At 45.8% G+C, this 17,230-nt stretch overlaps 1 protein-coding gene across 2 annotated transcripts; it reads left to right on the top strand.

Moving 5' to 3' along the window:
* Positions 1-1,682: 1,682 nt before the first annotated feature.
* Positions 1,683-16,727, top strand: Ddo (D-aspartate oxidase). 2 transcript variants are annotated; one of them, XM_035439091.1, is made up of 4 exons: positions 1,683-1,854; positions 3,004-3,112; positions 7,388-7,564; positions 15,986-16,727. In XM_035439091.1, the coding sequence occupies exons 1-4, from the start codon at positions 1,683-1,685 to the stop codon at positions 16,551-16,553; spliced, it is 1,026 nt and encodes a 341-aa protein (XP_035294982.1). In that variant the 3' UTR covers positions 16,554-16,727. The 2 variants fall into 2 exon arrangements, with proteins under 2 accessions (XP_035294982.1, XP_035294983.1); XM_035439092.1 differs by lacking the exon at positions 7,388-7,564.
* The last annotated feature ends 503 nt before the right edge of the window (positions 16,728-17,230 follow it).

The raw sequence follows: 17,230 nt of genomic DNA on the forward strand, positions 1-17,230 counted from the left end.
CAGAGAGTGTAAACGGGCAGGGACCTGTCTTTTAAAGGGGTCCTCTGCACCTCTGTGCAGACTTAGTTCCCATGGACCCTTGGGCTGACCAGGATACTGCCTGTTCCACCAGGTAACAGGGGCAGGCCAGCATAATGCCTGAACCTTTCACTGGCCATTGCTCTTTGCAAGAAGGGATTGTGCCAAGGACAGGTTTTTTTTTTTTTTTTTTCAAACTGCATGAGGCTTTATTGTTTTGTTTTTTTTTTTAATGAGCTAATCCCATGCTAGCTCGGGTCTTTCACCCACCCGCCATGGCAGATGGCTAGCAAAGACAGCTCCTCGGGGCTCCCGAGAGATCTTGTAGGGCAGCGTAAGGGGAGTGTCTAGGGGTACGCACAGGCTCAGGATTGGTGTGCCTCCAGGCTTGGAGGGTTTGCCCTGTGTTGACTGGCCAACTGGTTGTTATGGCCCATAGGCCCTCCCAGGGTGGTTGCTATGCTCTGTGCGTCATTGCTGCGCGCTTGTCATAAAGTACCCCCAGGGTCGTAAAGCATAGCGCCACCAGCCAACTCAAGGACAGGTTTTTATGCTGACAGCCCCAATAGCTGGCTGTGTATTAAAACTTTGCCTCTCAAAGTGGCAATGACTAACTGGATTGATTGTTATATTTTTTTCTCTCTCCTTAATTTGGAATTGAGCCAGGCAGAGGAAGCTGGTCAGGGAGCAGATTTAGCAAGCCAAAAGTGAAGGCCAGGCAGGGAGGCTGCTAGCGCTGCAGGGAGTCATGGATCCCTGCTGACTTGGTGAGAGGTAGGAGGGTACTGAAATCTTTGCCACTCTCTTTACCTCCCACACAACATGTCAGCCTCAGGGTGGCAGCCACAGGCACCTGACACCTACATTTTCCCCATACCCTCCCACAAGAGGCCTATTTGGGAGACAGCCTCCATGGCCTCTCATTTACCACTTAAGGGACTAATAAGAATTCATTTGGTCTTGTCTTCATAAGGGCATGGAGGCTTGAAGGCCATGGGCCATTCCTTCATGTTATGGAATCATCCATGGTGCAGTCCAGCCAGGAGCCCAGCTTCCCTTATTTTGAAAATATGCTGTCCAGGTCAGGAGTTCAGGCCTAGAGTTCTAGGAGGAGACAGTGATGGCAGTGAGGAGGCTGGGAAGGGAGGTTCCCAGAGACCGTGAAGATGGGAAAATGATGATGGTTTCTGTCACTCAAGCTCTCTCTGATGTTATCATTCAAAACAGATCTCACAAATGCTTCTGGTGGTGCCTCTGTGTCTGCTCCCCAGCAGGTCATAGGAGCAGAGGTCATAGCTCAGCAGCTTTCCAGGCCTTGTTTACCTCACCAGCACGCCCTAGGATGTGCCTACAGGGGAAAAGTTCAGGCAGGTGCAATGACTAGAAATCTGTCCCCAAATGCCTTGTGATTACTGGTGGTGAGTGTGGCAGAAAAGCTAGGCTGGTTTTGGTTTGGTTGCTAAATGCTTGGAGAGACCTCACAGCTCACACTGCTGTTTAATGGAACGAGAGGTTAAAGAGCTCCTGGGCTTCACCCATGGGGACTTCAGAAGGGAGTCTTAACTCTGAGAGGCTGCCTGACATAAGGAAAGAATTGTAGGCCGGAACTTCATCTGGGCAGAATGATTCCTTAAAGAAGGTTTGCATTTCCCTCCTCCCAGGCCATGGACACAGTGCACATTGCAGTTGTCGGAGCTGGGGTGATAGGGCTGTCAACCGCCATGTGCATTTCCCAGCTGGTTCCCCGAAGCTCCATTACCGTCATCTCAGACAAGTTCACTCCTGATACCACCAGTAATGTGGCAGCTGGAATGCTCATTCCTCACAAGTATCCAGGTGAGAGATGGGTATATTTCCAAGATGCTGATTTCTATACTAGGTGCCTTTCTTGAGACCACTGCTCAGAGTCCCCTTGCTTATACCAGGCCTTCGGGAGTGATCCTGAAGGCTGCCTGGTGTCCCTGGACATCTTCAAAGGAGGCGCTTTATCTGAGAGTTCATCCATTCACAGATGCCTGTGCTCTCTCTGTGGCTCAGTGACTTGGTGTCCTGCATTACTTTGTTTTTCTGCTGTTGCTAGAAGAAGGCTTTGCTCTGCTCCCCAGACTTCTTCCTAAGACATGATCCAGGCCAGCACTAGTAATAAATAAGCCCCATGCCTACCGGCAGACTCTTGTAAGGATTAAATGAGCTTAATATTCAGAGTTCAAACCAGTGCCCTGCACAGAACCATCCATCCATCTGCATTTGCAAATTATTCCTGCCACTCTGGCTACTATAGTTTTGTTCGACCAGAACTTGAATATGAATTAGGTCACCATGCTTGCTCAATCCGAAGTTGAACTAGAATTGTCTGTTATCCGGAGATGATTTCTGTAGCATGAGGCTCTTAGCTACTATTCCATTTTTAGGGTTCAGGGGTAGGAACTTAGAAATGCATATTAAACCATCTCTCCATACCGACGTAGGGCAGTCCATTGAGGTCTAACATAATTCTGCAGCACAGCTATTATTTCTTCTTCATCTCCAAACAAGCAGCCTGTCTGCAATTTTGGGAGAGAGTGTTGCATTCACACAGGTACACTTTTCACTGATGACAATGTTTATTAAATATTAAAGGGATATTTGTTAGTTTTATAACTAGTGATTTATTTAAAGGTCTTTTTACTAATACAGACTGGGGGCCCTGCTGGTCACCCTCTGTATTTCCAGCCCACTTGTAAGGATCCTCTCAGTTCTGTCTATTGTCCCAACAATAGACTGTTAGATTTCCCACTCATACAGGCATTCCTGCTCTGGCTGGCATCTTAGGAACATACTACGTATGCTTCTGGCTCCTGGGTCAGGCTGCCCTGCCTAGCCTGCTGCCCCTCCATCAGTAACATTGAAAGCTCTGTGTATTCTGTCTGAATCTCCTCCCTGGCTACATTTGTGTCATGATCATCTCCTCTCTGTTGCCCTTTGCTTCTCTCCATCACTACGCAGACACGCCTGTGCCCACGCTGAAGCAGTGGTTTACGGAGACCTTCCAACACTTGTCCGAAATTGCCAAGTCTGCAGAAGCTGTAGATGCGGGTGTTCATCTGGTGTCTGGGTAAGAAAAGGAATTTGTAGTCGTAGAAATAGAACAAGACAGAGACCAGAGATCAGCAGATTATATTTGTTAGAGGGAGAAACTGCTTCAGAAAACTTAACAGAATTAGGTTGTTTTTTTTTTTTTTAACTAAATAATCATTGCAATTTCTTATCATAAATATTTTTTAAATTTCTTCAAAGAATGTGAAGTGGTTTGAAAATAAAGAGAAAAACAAGCAAAGATCCTGAATTGTGCATAAGCACTGAGTTTGGGTGTGTAGCTGGTGGACGGCAGCAAGCTGTGACACTGGAATGGATACAGAGACCTTAGGCAGAGTAATGACTTATTTATTTGAGAATCATTACAAAATAAGATGGCCCCCAAAAGTAAGTTTTGTACATCCTAAAGTTGCTTTTTGGGGAAGGGGTGGTGTTGGAGATTGAACCCAGGGCTTGTGCCTGCTAGGTCATGCTGGGTGAGTGCCCTACAACTCAACTACAGCTTCAGCCCTAGACTCATCTCTTGAAGTGCCATTTGGAATTAGTGTTTCTGAAATGCTGATTGCCTTTCTGTTTGATTGTTGGTATCTGATTCAGAGGAAATGCATACTTAAGAGGGGTTTGAGAACAAGTCTCATTTAACATTTCTTTTTAAAAATTATTTATTTATTTTATTTTTATATACATTGATGTTTTGCCTGCAAGTGTGTCTGTATGGGGGAATCAGATCCCCTGGAAGACGAGTTACAGACAGCTGTGAGCTGCCATGTGGGTGCTGGGGATTTAACCTGAGTCCTCTCAAAGAGCATTCAGTGCTCTTAACTGCTGAGCCATCTCTCCGAGCCCCCCACGCCCCAACTCAATTTAACATCTCTAACACAAACAGCACTTAAAACATGATAATTGCATTCTACATCCTCTGAAGTAGAGATTACTAAGTACTTTAGGGTCTTTGGATATCAGAGTCACCAAACGCTGTCCTGTGTGCTAACACAGCCTTCTGAAGAGCAGATGGATGCTTACCTTTAGGGTGTTTCCAAGTGCTATTCCATCTTTGTGCCACCAAGACTTATTTTAAAAAGTACCCATCTTGGAACTGGAGAGATGGCTTAGTGGTTAAGAACATTTTCTGTTCTCACAGAGCACCTGGGTTCAGCTCCCAGCACTCATAGCCACCTGTATCTCGTTCCAGGAGATCTGATGTCCCCTCTGGTCTCTGTGGGCTCTTGCCTGAATTGCAGTACATATAAAGGCATGCATCACACAATCATATACGTATAATAAGTAAGTAAACAAACATTTTTCAAAAAGCAGCAGCAGCAGCAGCAGCAGAAGAAAGCTCCAGGCTATAGACACCTCTTCTAAGTGCTTACTAATAGCAGAAGGGCTTCTGCTCTTTCCCTTCTTGCCTTTTGTGGTTTGAATGAAAATGGCCCCAAAGGCCTTTAGGGAGTGGCACTGTGAGTAGGTGTGGCCTTGTTAGAGGAAGTGTGTCACTAAGGTGAGCTTTGAGGCTTCAGAAGCTCAAGCCAGGCCTAGTGTGTCTCTCTTCCTGCTGCCTGAGGGTCTGGATGTAGAACTCTGAGCTCCTTCTCCAGCACCATGTCTACCTGGGTGCCGCCACACTTCCTGCCATGAGGATAACGGACTAACCTCTGAACTGTAAGCCAGCCCCAATGAAATGTTTCCTTTATATGAGAGCTGCTGTCACCATGTTGTTTCTTCACAGCAATGGAAACCCTAACCAAGACACCTTCCCTCACCATATAATCGCCACTTTTCCAAAGCCCCTATCCAAAGAAGCAGGTTCTGTTTAACCATCAAGCTGTGGACTTACTCGTTTTAATGGCAGGGCCTATTCTTTCTCCCCAATGTTAGTTGCTGAGCCATATTGAAGCATGGTAGTCACTGTGTTACAGTCACGCTGAACCTATCCCAAAACCAATAGTAATTCATCAACGTTGTCTCTAAGTAATTTTTTTTTTTTAGAAACAGACATGTTCCAGTATTCTGTCATTTCGAAATGAAGGCTTTACAAATGTCTTGTGTGTATTTGATATAACTTTAATCTTCATTTCTTCAAAAAGAATTTTGGTAGTAGCACCCTCTCTACTGGTCTTCTAGGTCTTCGGGATATGGCAATGATGGCTTCTACAAATAGTAAATGGTTAATAAATATGTGTTAAGTGAATTCTACCGAACACAGACACATTCTTTTCCTCAAGTGGTTGTGGCCTGTGGGGAATGTCCTAAATCTTACAAGTTACTAATGGAACATTTGTTACCAGAGGCTGGAGTAAAGACAGATATGTGTCTAGAGAAGAAACTTGCTCCAGAAGCTCATCAGAAGCTGTGTAGGAAAAAGTGATTCCTTTGAAACCTTCAAGAGAGTGTAAGTTAATACAGGCAAAGGGATAGAGAGGGGATGGGCCCAGAGGAGACAGGTGTGATAGAGAGGACAGCCCACACCCTGACCAGTCTCAGGTGACTATGGTGTATTGCGAAGTCACTGGGGCACATTACACATGGAGGTAATGTTCATATTTGCATTGCAAAAGCATTTTATCCGAAGAGTAGAGACTAAACTTGGGGAAAGAGAGGCCAGCAGGATACATGGAAAGTAGGCAGATAGAGTAGATGGATTTAAGAAATGCTTAAAAGGAGATTTGATGGGGTGTAATAGTTAAGTTGGGTGGTGGTGGTGCACACCCTTGATCCCAGCACTCGGGAGGCAGAGGCAGGTGGATCTCTGTGAGTTCGAGGCCAGCCTGGTCTACAGAGTAAGTTCAGGACAGCCAGGCCTCATAGAGAGACCTTGTCTCAAAAACTGGAAAAAAAAATTGCTGGTATGGGGAAGTAGCTATGGATCAAGGAGGATTCTTACTAGTATTGGGCTAGATAGTTACCATTTTAGAACTGGATACTTCTTGGGGTGGGGCCGAGGTGGCAAAGTTGTGGAGGAGGGCCACAGCCCAGGCAGGGTGTGCACGATGACAAGGAGAACGGCTTCCCATGCCCAAGCAACACTTCACCTTCTCAGGGTTTGCTTTGGGTGAATTGTTCTACTTAGAGACACGAACTCTGGTGTGTGAGCAATCACATCTTCAGCATTCAGGTTTGTGTCTTTGATGCTTCAGAGAAAGGATGGTTGCCAATTGCTCATAGAAATGGCCTAGTACTTAAAAAGCCCGAATGTGTAGCCACTATTGGCAGTCTGTTACATGCTGCTGCTTCTTTTTTTAACATCTAAAGTTGTTTTAAAAATTATTTTATTGATTCTTTGAAACTTTCATGCAATGTACTTTGATCAGATTCATCCAGCATTCCAGGCTTTTTGTTGACCACCAATACCAGTGTCTACTCATCTACCCATACCATTCTGAGCCCCTCCCCCAGTAGGTTCCACTGGTGACTCCTGCCTTCATAGCCTAGAACTGACTTACAATCACACACCTGCTTCCTTCCATTATCCAGCACACCTTTAGTCCCAGCACTCAGGAGGCTGAGGCTGGAGGATCACTGAGTTGAAGGCCAGCCTGGCTTATGTAGTGAGTTCCAGGACAGCCAAAGATATATATAGTGAGACCTTGTCTCAGAAACAAGCAAGCAAACAAACAAAATCCTACCAATTAAGATATCATGTTCAAAATCAAGGCTAACCTTTGAATTTGTTTTATTTTCCTTTCTTTTTTTATATAAAGTATGGTGCAAGATGTATAAATAGTCATGTATAAATAGGAAATCATGGTAAAACCATTTCAGAAAAATCAAATAAATATATGTATTTAGATAAAACACATAGTCAACATGCTAAAAAGGAAATCATGGCAAAACCATTTCAGAAGAAAATTAATGAAATTGAAGATTTAAGAAGGCATGCTACGTTACACTATGGGAGGTTCTATCCTATTCTGAATTGGAGAGTACCTATATATATGTATGTATGTACATACATATATATATAAACTTTATTAAGGTTAAAAAAAGGCATTCTACTTATTGTTTGTCATGCTGGGGCTGCGACTCTGACCTGGTGCATGCCAGCTGGGAGCCCCACCACTGAATTGCCTGCCAGCCCCTTGAGTTCTTTACAGATGTCTGACTCCTTCAGCTGAGAACATCTGAACTTGGCTACTCAGGTATCTGAACCCCAGAGAGATGGAAGAATCGATTGCTTTCTCTGTGTTGACAGCAAGTGAAGTTTTAAAATGTGTTAGGGAATTTTATGTGAACTTTATGAAAAGCACACGATCCCACAGACTTTAAGGAGCCTCTTCTGCTTCCCGTGCTTCAGTTGGCAGGTGTTCCGGAGTGTCCCCCATGAGGAGGTGCCTTTCTGGGCTGATGTTGTTCTGGGATTTCGAAAGATGACAGAGGCTGAGCTGAAGCGATTCCCTCAACACATCTTTGGTCAGGCTTTTACAACTCTGAAGTGTGAGACTTCTGCCTACCTCCCATGGCTGGAGAAAAGGTTGGTTGAAATGCCCTTGTTTTCTCCTGTTTGACATGGTGGTAAATTATTGCACAGCTGTTCATAAAGCACACAGCTGGCTTTCTGGGGCTCCTCAGGGCTCTCTTGTACTATCCAGCTACACAAATGGCCAGGGCTGTGGAAGCCTCTGGAGAGTGTACAGTTGGCCAGGACTAAGTCTGTACCACACTCACGGTAACTTGGTGCCTCATTTGTTCCCATCCCCTCAGAAAAAAGCCAAGATCTTAGTTTGCTCATGCGGACCATAGAGGCATTCGGATAACACATTTAAAGCTTTACTTCTTTGGAAGAGAAACTCCTATGTTTACCATAAATTATTTTTAATTTTTTCTCATTTTCAGTGAAAATAGCTTCATTATTATGATGATGAGTATTAATTTGGTTATGAGTAAGAACATTAAAATTGAGGGCTTATCTAAAGTATGTGATTGCTTCCTTAAAATTCAGTCCTTAAACCTTTCCTTTTGGCTTGGTTTTCAGCACTTCCTCTTCCTAGCGTTTTAGGATACACAGCAAGTGTATTTTCACCTGAGATGCATCAATGACTCTCTTGCTGGTTTGCTCATCCAGTGCATGAGGTTGGGAACTTGAAAAACATAACCCCGGTCAATCCCCAAATCTGGGACTGGGTCCATCACCCTTATCTGAAATGTTTGTGGACCAGAGGTATTTTGAAATTTGATCTTCTTTTTGTTTTGCTTTTTAATCTACTTAATGAGCCTGGCATCTGGCCAGATGGGCAATATGGTGGAAGACAAAGGCTACCTACCCCCTTTTCTTCTATGGAAGGCTTGTGGAGCAGGGGCCGGGCCTCATTACAGCCCAGGAGGAGCCCTTTAGGCTGGTAGGTGGCAGGATGATGTCGCTGTGAGGGAATAAGACATCTGGGGTTCACTCTGTGGGCTGGGAAGCCCCAGATGGGCAGCCACTCAATCCCTGCTGTTCCTTACACTTGGTCCTGTTCTGCAGCCGCCTCCGCCTCTTCTCCACAGTGTGAACACTCAGCCTTCTGTGTCCTCATGCAGAAGAGAACATTCCTCCCAGCATGCCGAGTAGCAATGGCTGCAGCCTCAGTGCCTGCCAGGATGTTTCATCAACCCAGGAAAAATACATGATTTTATTGTAACTTAGACCATCTCCTTCTCAAACTTTGCCCATAATGTCTAGAACAACTCAACACACAAAAGCCCTCAGAGGCTTAATCACCCATGCAGGGAATATTTTATATCTTGGGACAGTAAAGTCACCTGCTTGGTTGCTTTTGTGCTTGTCACCCCAGGAAATGAATATAGAGGCAATAAGTCTCCTGCCAGGCAGCCTACCCAAATAAATTATCGTGAAGGGGCCAGAGCCACCCTGAATTTGGTGACATCTAGAAAGCCTGGTGGTCCCTTTCAGTGCTGGAGACCTATAATTTAGATGGGTTGATTTCTTTCCAGGACACCAGGCCTTATTTCATGGCTCTGAGGTAGCCCACACAGAACCCAGCCCTGACCTCCCTGCCCATGCTGATAGGCATCTCTGTTGCTTTGCCTTGGCAGGCCTTGCACCCCCATTTTTGCTCATATTCCTTGTGTTCTTTCTTCCATCTGCCAGACTCTTGTGGCTTCCTAGGGAGTTATATAGAAATACACACCTGCATCGGGTATCACCCAGGGGACAGGCTCTCCCAGTTTATGCCTGTCCAACTTGCAAGGGCCTTTTCTTGTATGGAGTAGACTCTTGATCCTCTTGTCTAGCCCAGGAGGACTATGGGAACATAGCTTTCCCTCTGAAATAGCCCTTAGGGCAGTGGTTCTCAACCTGTGGGTCACGACACCCCCTCCCCCCCAGGGGGTGGGTCACAGATAAGATATCCTGCATATCAGATATATACATTACAATTCCCAACAGTAGCAAAATTACAGTTATGAAGTAGCAATGAAGTAATTTTATGTTTAGGGGTCACCAGGGTCACCACCTCGTGAGGAACTGTATTAAAGGGTTGCAGGTCAGGAAGGTGGAGAACCATTGCCTTAGGCACTTTCTCCCTGCCCTGCATCTGTTCTCAGTGCCTGGGCAGGGGCGTGTGAGACTGCAGGCTCCAAAGCTGAGTGTGTCCACTCTTGGTTTTTCCATAGGTGGGCAAGGACAAAGTGAGAGGACACTGTCAAAGGTGGCAAGAGGATGCTGCCTGTGTTTCCTGATGGTGGCAGTAAGGCTTGTAGTGAACAGAAGAAGGATGTGCAGGGTACAATGGCCTTGGTGGCTTTTATTAAGATGCTCTAAGGCATCTCCGTGGCTGGATTTTCTTTCTCAACACCTCCTCTATGGACTAAGGGAGATGGCCACTCCCCTTCAGGACCTATAGAGGCCCTGAACCACACCCATATTCCCTCCTCCAAGGGCCCAGAGGTCTAGTGTGGCCTGGAGTGATTAGTATGATAAGGTGCCACTGCTCAGGTTGAGAGCAGGAGTCCAGTTAAAAGCCAGTAACAATGCATGTATAACCCCGATGTAATTCTCTAATGAAGTCCCGTCTTGATCCCAACCCTGGCCATGCCTCCCTCTCTTCATTTCAGACACGCCTCATCTTCAATGCGGCTTCCACACCCCTGGATGTGTCTCACCTCTCACTCCAACCTCTTTTCAGGTGGTGACTAAAAACTCATTCTGATTGGAGACCCCCACTAGTGTCACTTCTCTTCATTCTAGGGTGAGAGGAGAGCTGACTCCATACCAAGAAAGATGTCCTCCTTCAGATAACGGAGTTGTTAGGATCAGAGCTCATCATTATTCAGTCTAGCCACATTGTGAGGAAGATCAAAGAGGTCTAGTTCACCCCCCCCCCCAGAACCATATCCACCTTCAGGGTGCTAGAATTAGGCTTGGGTTTAAATAGAAGGCCAGTGGTACAAATAGCTGAACAGCTCTGGTGAGGGTGCGGTCTGTCTATCTCCACTGTGTTCACCTCTAGTCTTTGTTGCAAGGTGGGCTAACGAGCAAGGGCTTCATAAAACCTCTTTCCAGGAGACCCCCTCCCATCTGACACTAGGGTCTCAGACTAGGGTCATATCTCCTGGCATGAGATATTCCTGGGGATATCTCAATTTCTTGGGGGTTATTTTTCATTTGTCTGATAGCTAAAATAAGAGGCACAAATGTCTCTACATTATTTTCACTCCTGTGGGGAACAGCACATTCTGCTCTGAACCCCAACTCCAGGCAGCCCTGCTCTGCCTCCGGCCTCCTCCATGCTTTTGGACTGGTATCTGCGCTCTCCAAGGGAGGATGCTCAGATGTCTCAGATGCCAGCAGGGCCTGGACACACTACCAGTCTCCTGCCTCTTGGCCAGGGCATACAGTCTGCAAAGGTGTAGCCCCAACTCTTTTACCTCCTCTCCAGAGCAGACACACATGTGGGAGTTTTCACTTTATAGCATTGCAATGCAGAGAGTTATTTGGATAACATTCTCAAAATAAGGTATAGTCTGTCTCAAAGGAGTGATTGGCAGCTTAGAAACCACCTGGATTTTAAGTGATTAAAAATGTTTACTGTTCCTCATTTTCTATTCATTAAGTTCCTATAAAACTATTAGAATGTGCTGGGCATTGGTGGTGCACGCCTTTAATCCCAGCACTCAGGAGGCAGAGGCAGGCGGATCTCTGTGAGTTCGAGGCCAGCCTGGTCTCCAGAGCGAGTGCCAGGATAGGCTCCAAAGGTACACAGAGAAACCCTGTCTCCAAAAACCAAATCAAACCAAACCAAAACAAAAACCCAAACCCCAAAACTATTAGAATGTGTTTCAGTGAGTTGATCCCAGGAGAGTGGGTTCCAAGGCATGGTTGGTAGCTCTGTGGGGTTGGCTTGCCTCTTCCCTAGGCTGTACTCTCCCCCTGCTTCCTCCTGCCAGTCCTCACTACAGGGTTTCTCCAGCGGAGTCCCTTCTTCCCGGTAAGTTCCCTTAGTTAATGGAGCCCCCCTTTCCTCATAGGTTATGGGGCTGTGGTATGCTCTCCTTGCAAAATGGTGTCTTGCTCCCTGCCAGAATCTCCTGAGGAAAATGACAGTATTTTCTATCCCTAGTTGGTAATAGATATGTTACCTGTAATAGCAGCTTCATATGGTTGTAAAAGTGACTTCTTGGCCCTTGGTCATTTAAGTTAGTATCTGGATTCTGGATACAGTGTCCTCCTCTACACTGGTGCCAGGCTCATGATGTACTTGCCTGAGATACATAGTGATACATGGGTGGGCAGCACCATCCACTCACATTGAAACAGAGCATGGTAACCTGTCTCTGGGCATGCGTAGCAGGTTTCTTCCTGGGAAAGAGGTCTAAGAGGGACCCAGCACAGCAAGCCTGGCTGGGTCTTCCAAAAGCCCTGCTGCCATAGATCACCTACCTTATCTCCAGTGACATGTTGGGCTTTTACCACTGCTCCTAGCGAGGTCTGTTGAAACAAAAAAGAAGGACATTTGCATTTATTGAACTTATTAAATTCTCACATAGACCTAACTACTCTGAGCCAGGCACGGTCTTATCCCTAGGCTATTGTTAAGGAAACAAGTTCAGTGAATTGAAGAAATTTGCATGAATCCTACGACTGGCAAGTTCACTTATTTCCCTGAATTAGAAAAAATAACCCTGAGTTCTGATTAGAATGGCCAAGCACAGGACATAATGTTCAAAGACTAGCGTGTGGAACCTACAGTCTATTCAAAGAAAAACAAAACCAAGACAGTGTTCAAAAGAAGAGCCACTTAAAACCTTTAAAGAATCTCAGTGACCATAGCTAAATATAAGTGACACACATCTGTGGAGCAGGCTACCCACATCCACATAGCAAGGCTTGTGTTCCATAATGGTGTGACAAACCCTTGATCCTTCTTATTTTTCTAGCAAAGCTCTGACTGAGCAACTACAGCTGTGGTGTGTGACACATTTGTCAGCCCTGGTCCAGATGTTGTCCCGTTTCATTTCCACAAGCTGATGAGGGCAGTCTGGCAGCAATATGGAGGAAGGGAAGGCTGGAAGCTTAGAGAAGTTTTCTAGCGTGACAAGGTTATAGCGGAAGTGAGGGGTAGATGGTCCTGCTTCCCAAAAGTCTTTCCTTGGAACTTGCTTTCTTCAATTTTTTTGGCAGTTTTATGTGTGTATATAATGATTGTAGTTGTTTTTCAGCCCCATTGCCCTTTCTTGTTTCCCTCCCCCTCTTTCAAAACCCTTTGTCCTGTTTGCTTTCTATTGCTCTGGTAAAACATGACCAAAGCAACTTGGGGAGGAAAGGGTTTCTCTGGTTTACATGTTCATACCACAGTCTGTCTTGAAGGAAAGTCTGGACTGGAACTCCAGCAGGGCAGGAACCTGGAGGCAGGAGCTGATTCGGAGGCCATGGAGGGAGCTGCTTACTGGGGTGCTTGCTCCCCAGGCTTGCTCAGCCTGCTTTCTCATAGAACTCAGGACCACCTGGCCAGGGATGGCCTCAACCACTGTGGGCAGGGCCCTCCCATGCCAGTTATCACTCAAGAAAATGTCCCACAGGCTTACCTATTGGCCAATCTGATGGGGGCTTTTTCTCAGTTGAGGCTCTCTCTTTTCAGATAACTGTAGCTGTGTCAAGTCAACCAAAATAGAAACAAACAAAACCTAAATAGCACACCTTTCTTCCAGACGGCTCCTGTCCTACTTCTGTGTATTTTCCCTTTTTCTTTTTCTGTGACCCATTGTGTTTAATTAGGGCTATTTGCAGAACCTGGGTGGGGCTTATTTACTACAGCATGGGAAAATTATCAATGGCTGCACCACTGAAATAAACGATCCCTCCTTCTCTAGCAGCTACGGAGGCAAGTGTGGGGTCTCCTGAGCCCTCCCCACCCATGGTGAAATGTTGATGGGTTCAGGCTTGTGCAGCTCACAACAGCTGCTGGGAGTTCATGAACGCAACAGCTGTATAACGTCCAGTAGACCTTTTCTCCCTCAGCACTCTTCCCCGCCTTCTGGCTCTTACGTTCTTTTCACTCCATCTTTCCGTGGTGTTAGTGTTTATTTCTTAAACATCACAAACACAGTATGGAGTACTGGTTAGTGTTGCCACAAAACACCAATTCCCTCTTCTTTTGGCAACGTTTGGCCTGAGCACTTTAACAGCACTGTTCATTAGTGTACACCTAACAAACATAATCTCAGTTTCCAAATTGTTCCATGGAGAGAGTGGAAACTTTCATTCTCACTGCTTACAGTCACTCTGTCACACCAGATGTTTTTATTGGTTGTTTGTGGCCCTGGGTAGATGCTTGCCAATGTCTTTGGGCTTTTTTTTTTTTTTTTTGCTGCAGGTAAATGCCACAGCCTCCCACTGGTTTTCTGAAGAACAAGCAAGGATACACAGGGCAAAAATTAGAGCTTGAAACCTCTTGGACTGAATGGAAAGTACACTCCAGGTTCAAATTATTGAGGGCTTAGCACAGCTGGGCCTTCTGTAAATATTTAATGTATAATACATGAATCCAATCCAGAGGTTTCTGGCTGGCCTTCAATTGCTCAGTGGTGCTATAGGAGCAGTCCCTTTAATGGCAGGGGCGTGGAGAGTAAGGGGGTGAGGCTCTGGCTGTCAGTCACCATCTCCTAAGCTGTGGAGAAGACAAAACTCTACTCACAAAAGCTGAGCTGATGTTGGGGCCTGTGACACTGCGAGCGGCCATGCTGTTCACTTGTTACTCTCCTCTGCTTGTGGTGTTTTCTAGAACTGGGGACAGTGTCAAAAGGCCAGTTCCTTCCAGATCTCAGTGCAAGTTTCAGTTGAGCTTTCCAGCCAGAAGGAGTAGAATGTCAGAGTCTTTTCTTGTTGAGTTAAAATCAGTGATGAAACTGTGCCGTCATTACACCTTCTATCCTCAGGCTCTGTCTAGACATTCTGACTTTTCTTGTGTTTTCCTTCTCATGAGCCCTTTGTCCATCTGGCCTGGAAGGGAGGATGGTGTGCTGGCATGCAGGGAGCGCACAGGCACCCAAACCTCTGTTTCTGCTGTCAGTCTTGTCTTCCCCATATTTTCTCTGGAAAGTGCTGGAGTGACAACAGACAGACAGGGGGACAGACACCTCTGGGGGACCACTTTATTTGTCAGAGTTCCCCTGAGATGGAACCAACTTTGTGTGTGTGTGTGTGTGTGTGTGTGTGTGTGTGTGTGTGTGTGTGTGTGTGTGCGTGCTCGAGGGGCCGCTTGGGCATGTGTGCATGCGCATATCTGTATCTGTATGTTAAAACCTCACACTGCCAGCTGTCTACACCGTCTCCCAGTTCTTTTTCTGGCCCTTGGGAAAGGGCACTATGTCTCACAATATTTTTGTCCCTCTCAGCAATGTTTTGCTTCTAGATCACCAACCTGCATCGGTTAGACAAACTGCCAAAGTCTTTTATATTAAATCCCCTGTATCCTATAAGGGACCTGGGAATAAGATTATAGGATTACAAGGGATTTAGATGACAAGATTATTGGGGGTTATTATTCTTTTTTTATTTTTTATTTTTTTGGTTTTTCGAGACAGGGTTTCTCTGTGTAGCTTTGGAGGCTGTCCTGAAACTAGCTCTTGTAGACCAGACTGGTCTCGAACTCACAGAGATCCGCCTGCCTCTGCCTCCCGAGTGCTGGGATTAAAGGCGTGTGCCCAGCTATTATTCTTTTTTTAAATGGCTACAGAATTTCCACATTCAAGATGGAAAGAGTTGCTGAGACAGGTGGTGGTAATGTTTGAACAACAATGTAAGCTTACACATTGCCTCTTACAATATGCCACTTAAAAATGGCCCCAGTGGTAAGGTTTTATGCTGTGTATATTATCCTGCAATTCAGCAATGATTACAAGGCTTGCTAAACCATCCCTTCTCATTATTAAAGTATTTTTGGTCTCATTATTTTTGGTCCAAAAATAGCTGTCATTTATTCCATCAGCTGTATATTTTGTTCCTTTTGTGAAACATTCTCTCTGAGAGACAGAGACAGAGAGACAGAGACAGAAAGTGAAACCATCTACCAGAGCGAACTAATACAAAGGCACATGCAAGAATTAACAACATGTTCCTCGATGTGGAGGCAGTCGTGTCTGAACAAAAAGTGCTTGGGTGTTTAAAGCACAGATCGATTTGGTATTTATTTTGCATCTCAATATAGGAGCTCTTTGCAAAATGTTTTAAGAGAGAAACATATGATTTTCTTTGTTTTGGATTTCCAAAATAGGTTTTCATTTAGTGCTAACCTCGGGAGTCTCTGTTGGCCAAGGATGGAGCTAGACTATGAGGCCCTGAGTCCTGGAAGCTCCCAGGAGCTTGTTGTTTTGTTGTTGTTCCTGTGGTCCTGCCCTTCATTTCTGGGAAGTGGGTGAGAGGTGGCTAAGGCTCACCCCAGTCTCTCTTTCCCAGGATAAAGGAAGGTGGAGGTCTGCTACTCACCAGGAGAATAGAAGACTTGTGGGAGCTACAGCCATCCTTTGACATTGTGGTCAATTGCTCAGGTCTGGGAAGCCGGCAACTTGTGGGCGACTCCACGATTTCCCCTGTAAGGGGCCAAGTGCTCCGGGTACAGGCCCCCTGGGTGAAGCATTTCATCCGGGATGGGAGTGGCCTGACGTATGTCTACCCTGGTACATCCTATGTAACCCTGGGAGGAACCAGACAGGAGGGAGACTGGAATCTATCCCCAGATGCGGAACTCAGCAGAGAGATCTTTTCTCGATGCTGTGCTCTTGAGCCCTCCCTTCACAGAGCCTACAGCATAGAAGAGAAAGTGGGCCTGAGGCCCAGCCGGCCAGACGTGCGTCTGCAGAAGGAGCTCCTAGTCCAAGGAGGACAGAGGCTGCTTGTGGTCCACAACTATGGCCATGGGAGTGGGGGCATCTCAGTGCACTGGGGCTCTGCTCTGGAAGCCACCAGGCTGGTGATGGAATGGATCCATACCCTCAGAACCCCAGCACCTATGTCAAAGATGTAGCTGATGTCAAAGGACAGCAAATAACCCCAGGTAGTATTGATCAATGCACAGTTTGAAGTCTTTAACTTGGGCCTCATAATGTTTCCACTGCTTGAAAGTTGAATCTGACCTTCTTTGTTTTCAAAATTAGAAATCATGCAGCACATATTAGCAGACTTAAGAAGCTTGCCAATATCAACACAGGACACAGAACTCCTATTTTTGCCAAAATATGTTATTAAAAAATACTTGCTATACAGGATAGCATTGGGGAGGATCTAACACTCGCACATGGGTGATGTAAGTAATAGGGTTTTTGTGTCTTTAGCTCATAAACTTGTAAGAGGAGACAATGGGTGGGTAACACAGCAGATCCCTGTCAGTTGTTGAGCTCTGCACCATCCTCTTGGGTCATAGATTCAATCAAGCAAGTGTCACCATCCCTCTAGATAAGATCTCGCAGTGCAGAGCTCCTGAAGGCAAAGCATGGTCATTGACAGCGCAGGCGGCAGCTGCTTCCTCCCTTTAGCTGGTAACGATAGTTGATGATGAAGGTGGAGTTGCCTCTGAAAGCAGCACCAGTTAGGAGCTGTCTGTCACTGTGCATGTTTTGTTGTTTCTGGGATGAAATGCCTAATAGAAACAGCCTGAAGAATTAGTTTTCTCACAGTTTCAGTCCATCATTTGAGGGAGACCCT

Source organism: Cricetulus griseus, chromosome 2, assembly GCF_003668045.3.
Source record: "Cricetulus griseus strain 17A/GY chromosome 2, alternate assembly CriGri-PICRH-1.0, whole genome shotgun sequence".
Taxonomy (NCBI): domain Eukaryota; kingdom Metazoa; phylum Chordata; class Mammalia; order Rodentia; family Cricetidae; genus Cricetulus; species Cricetulus griseus.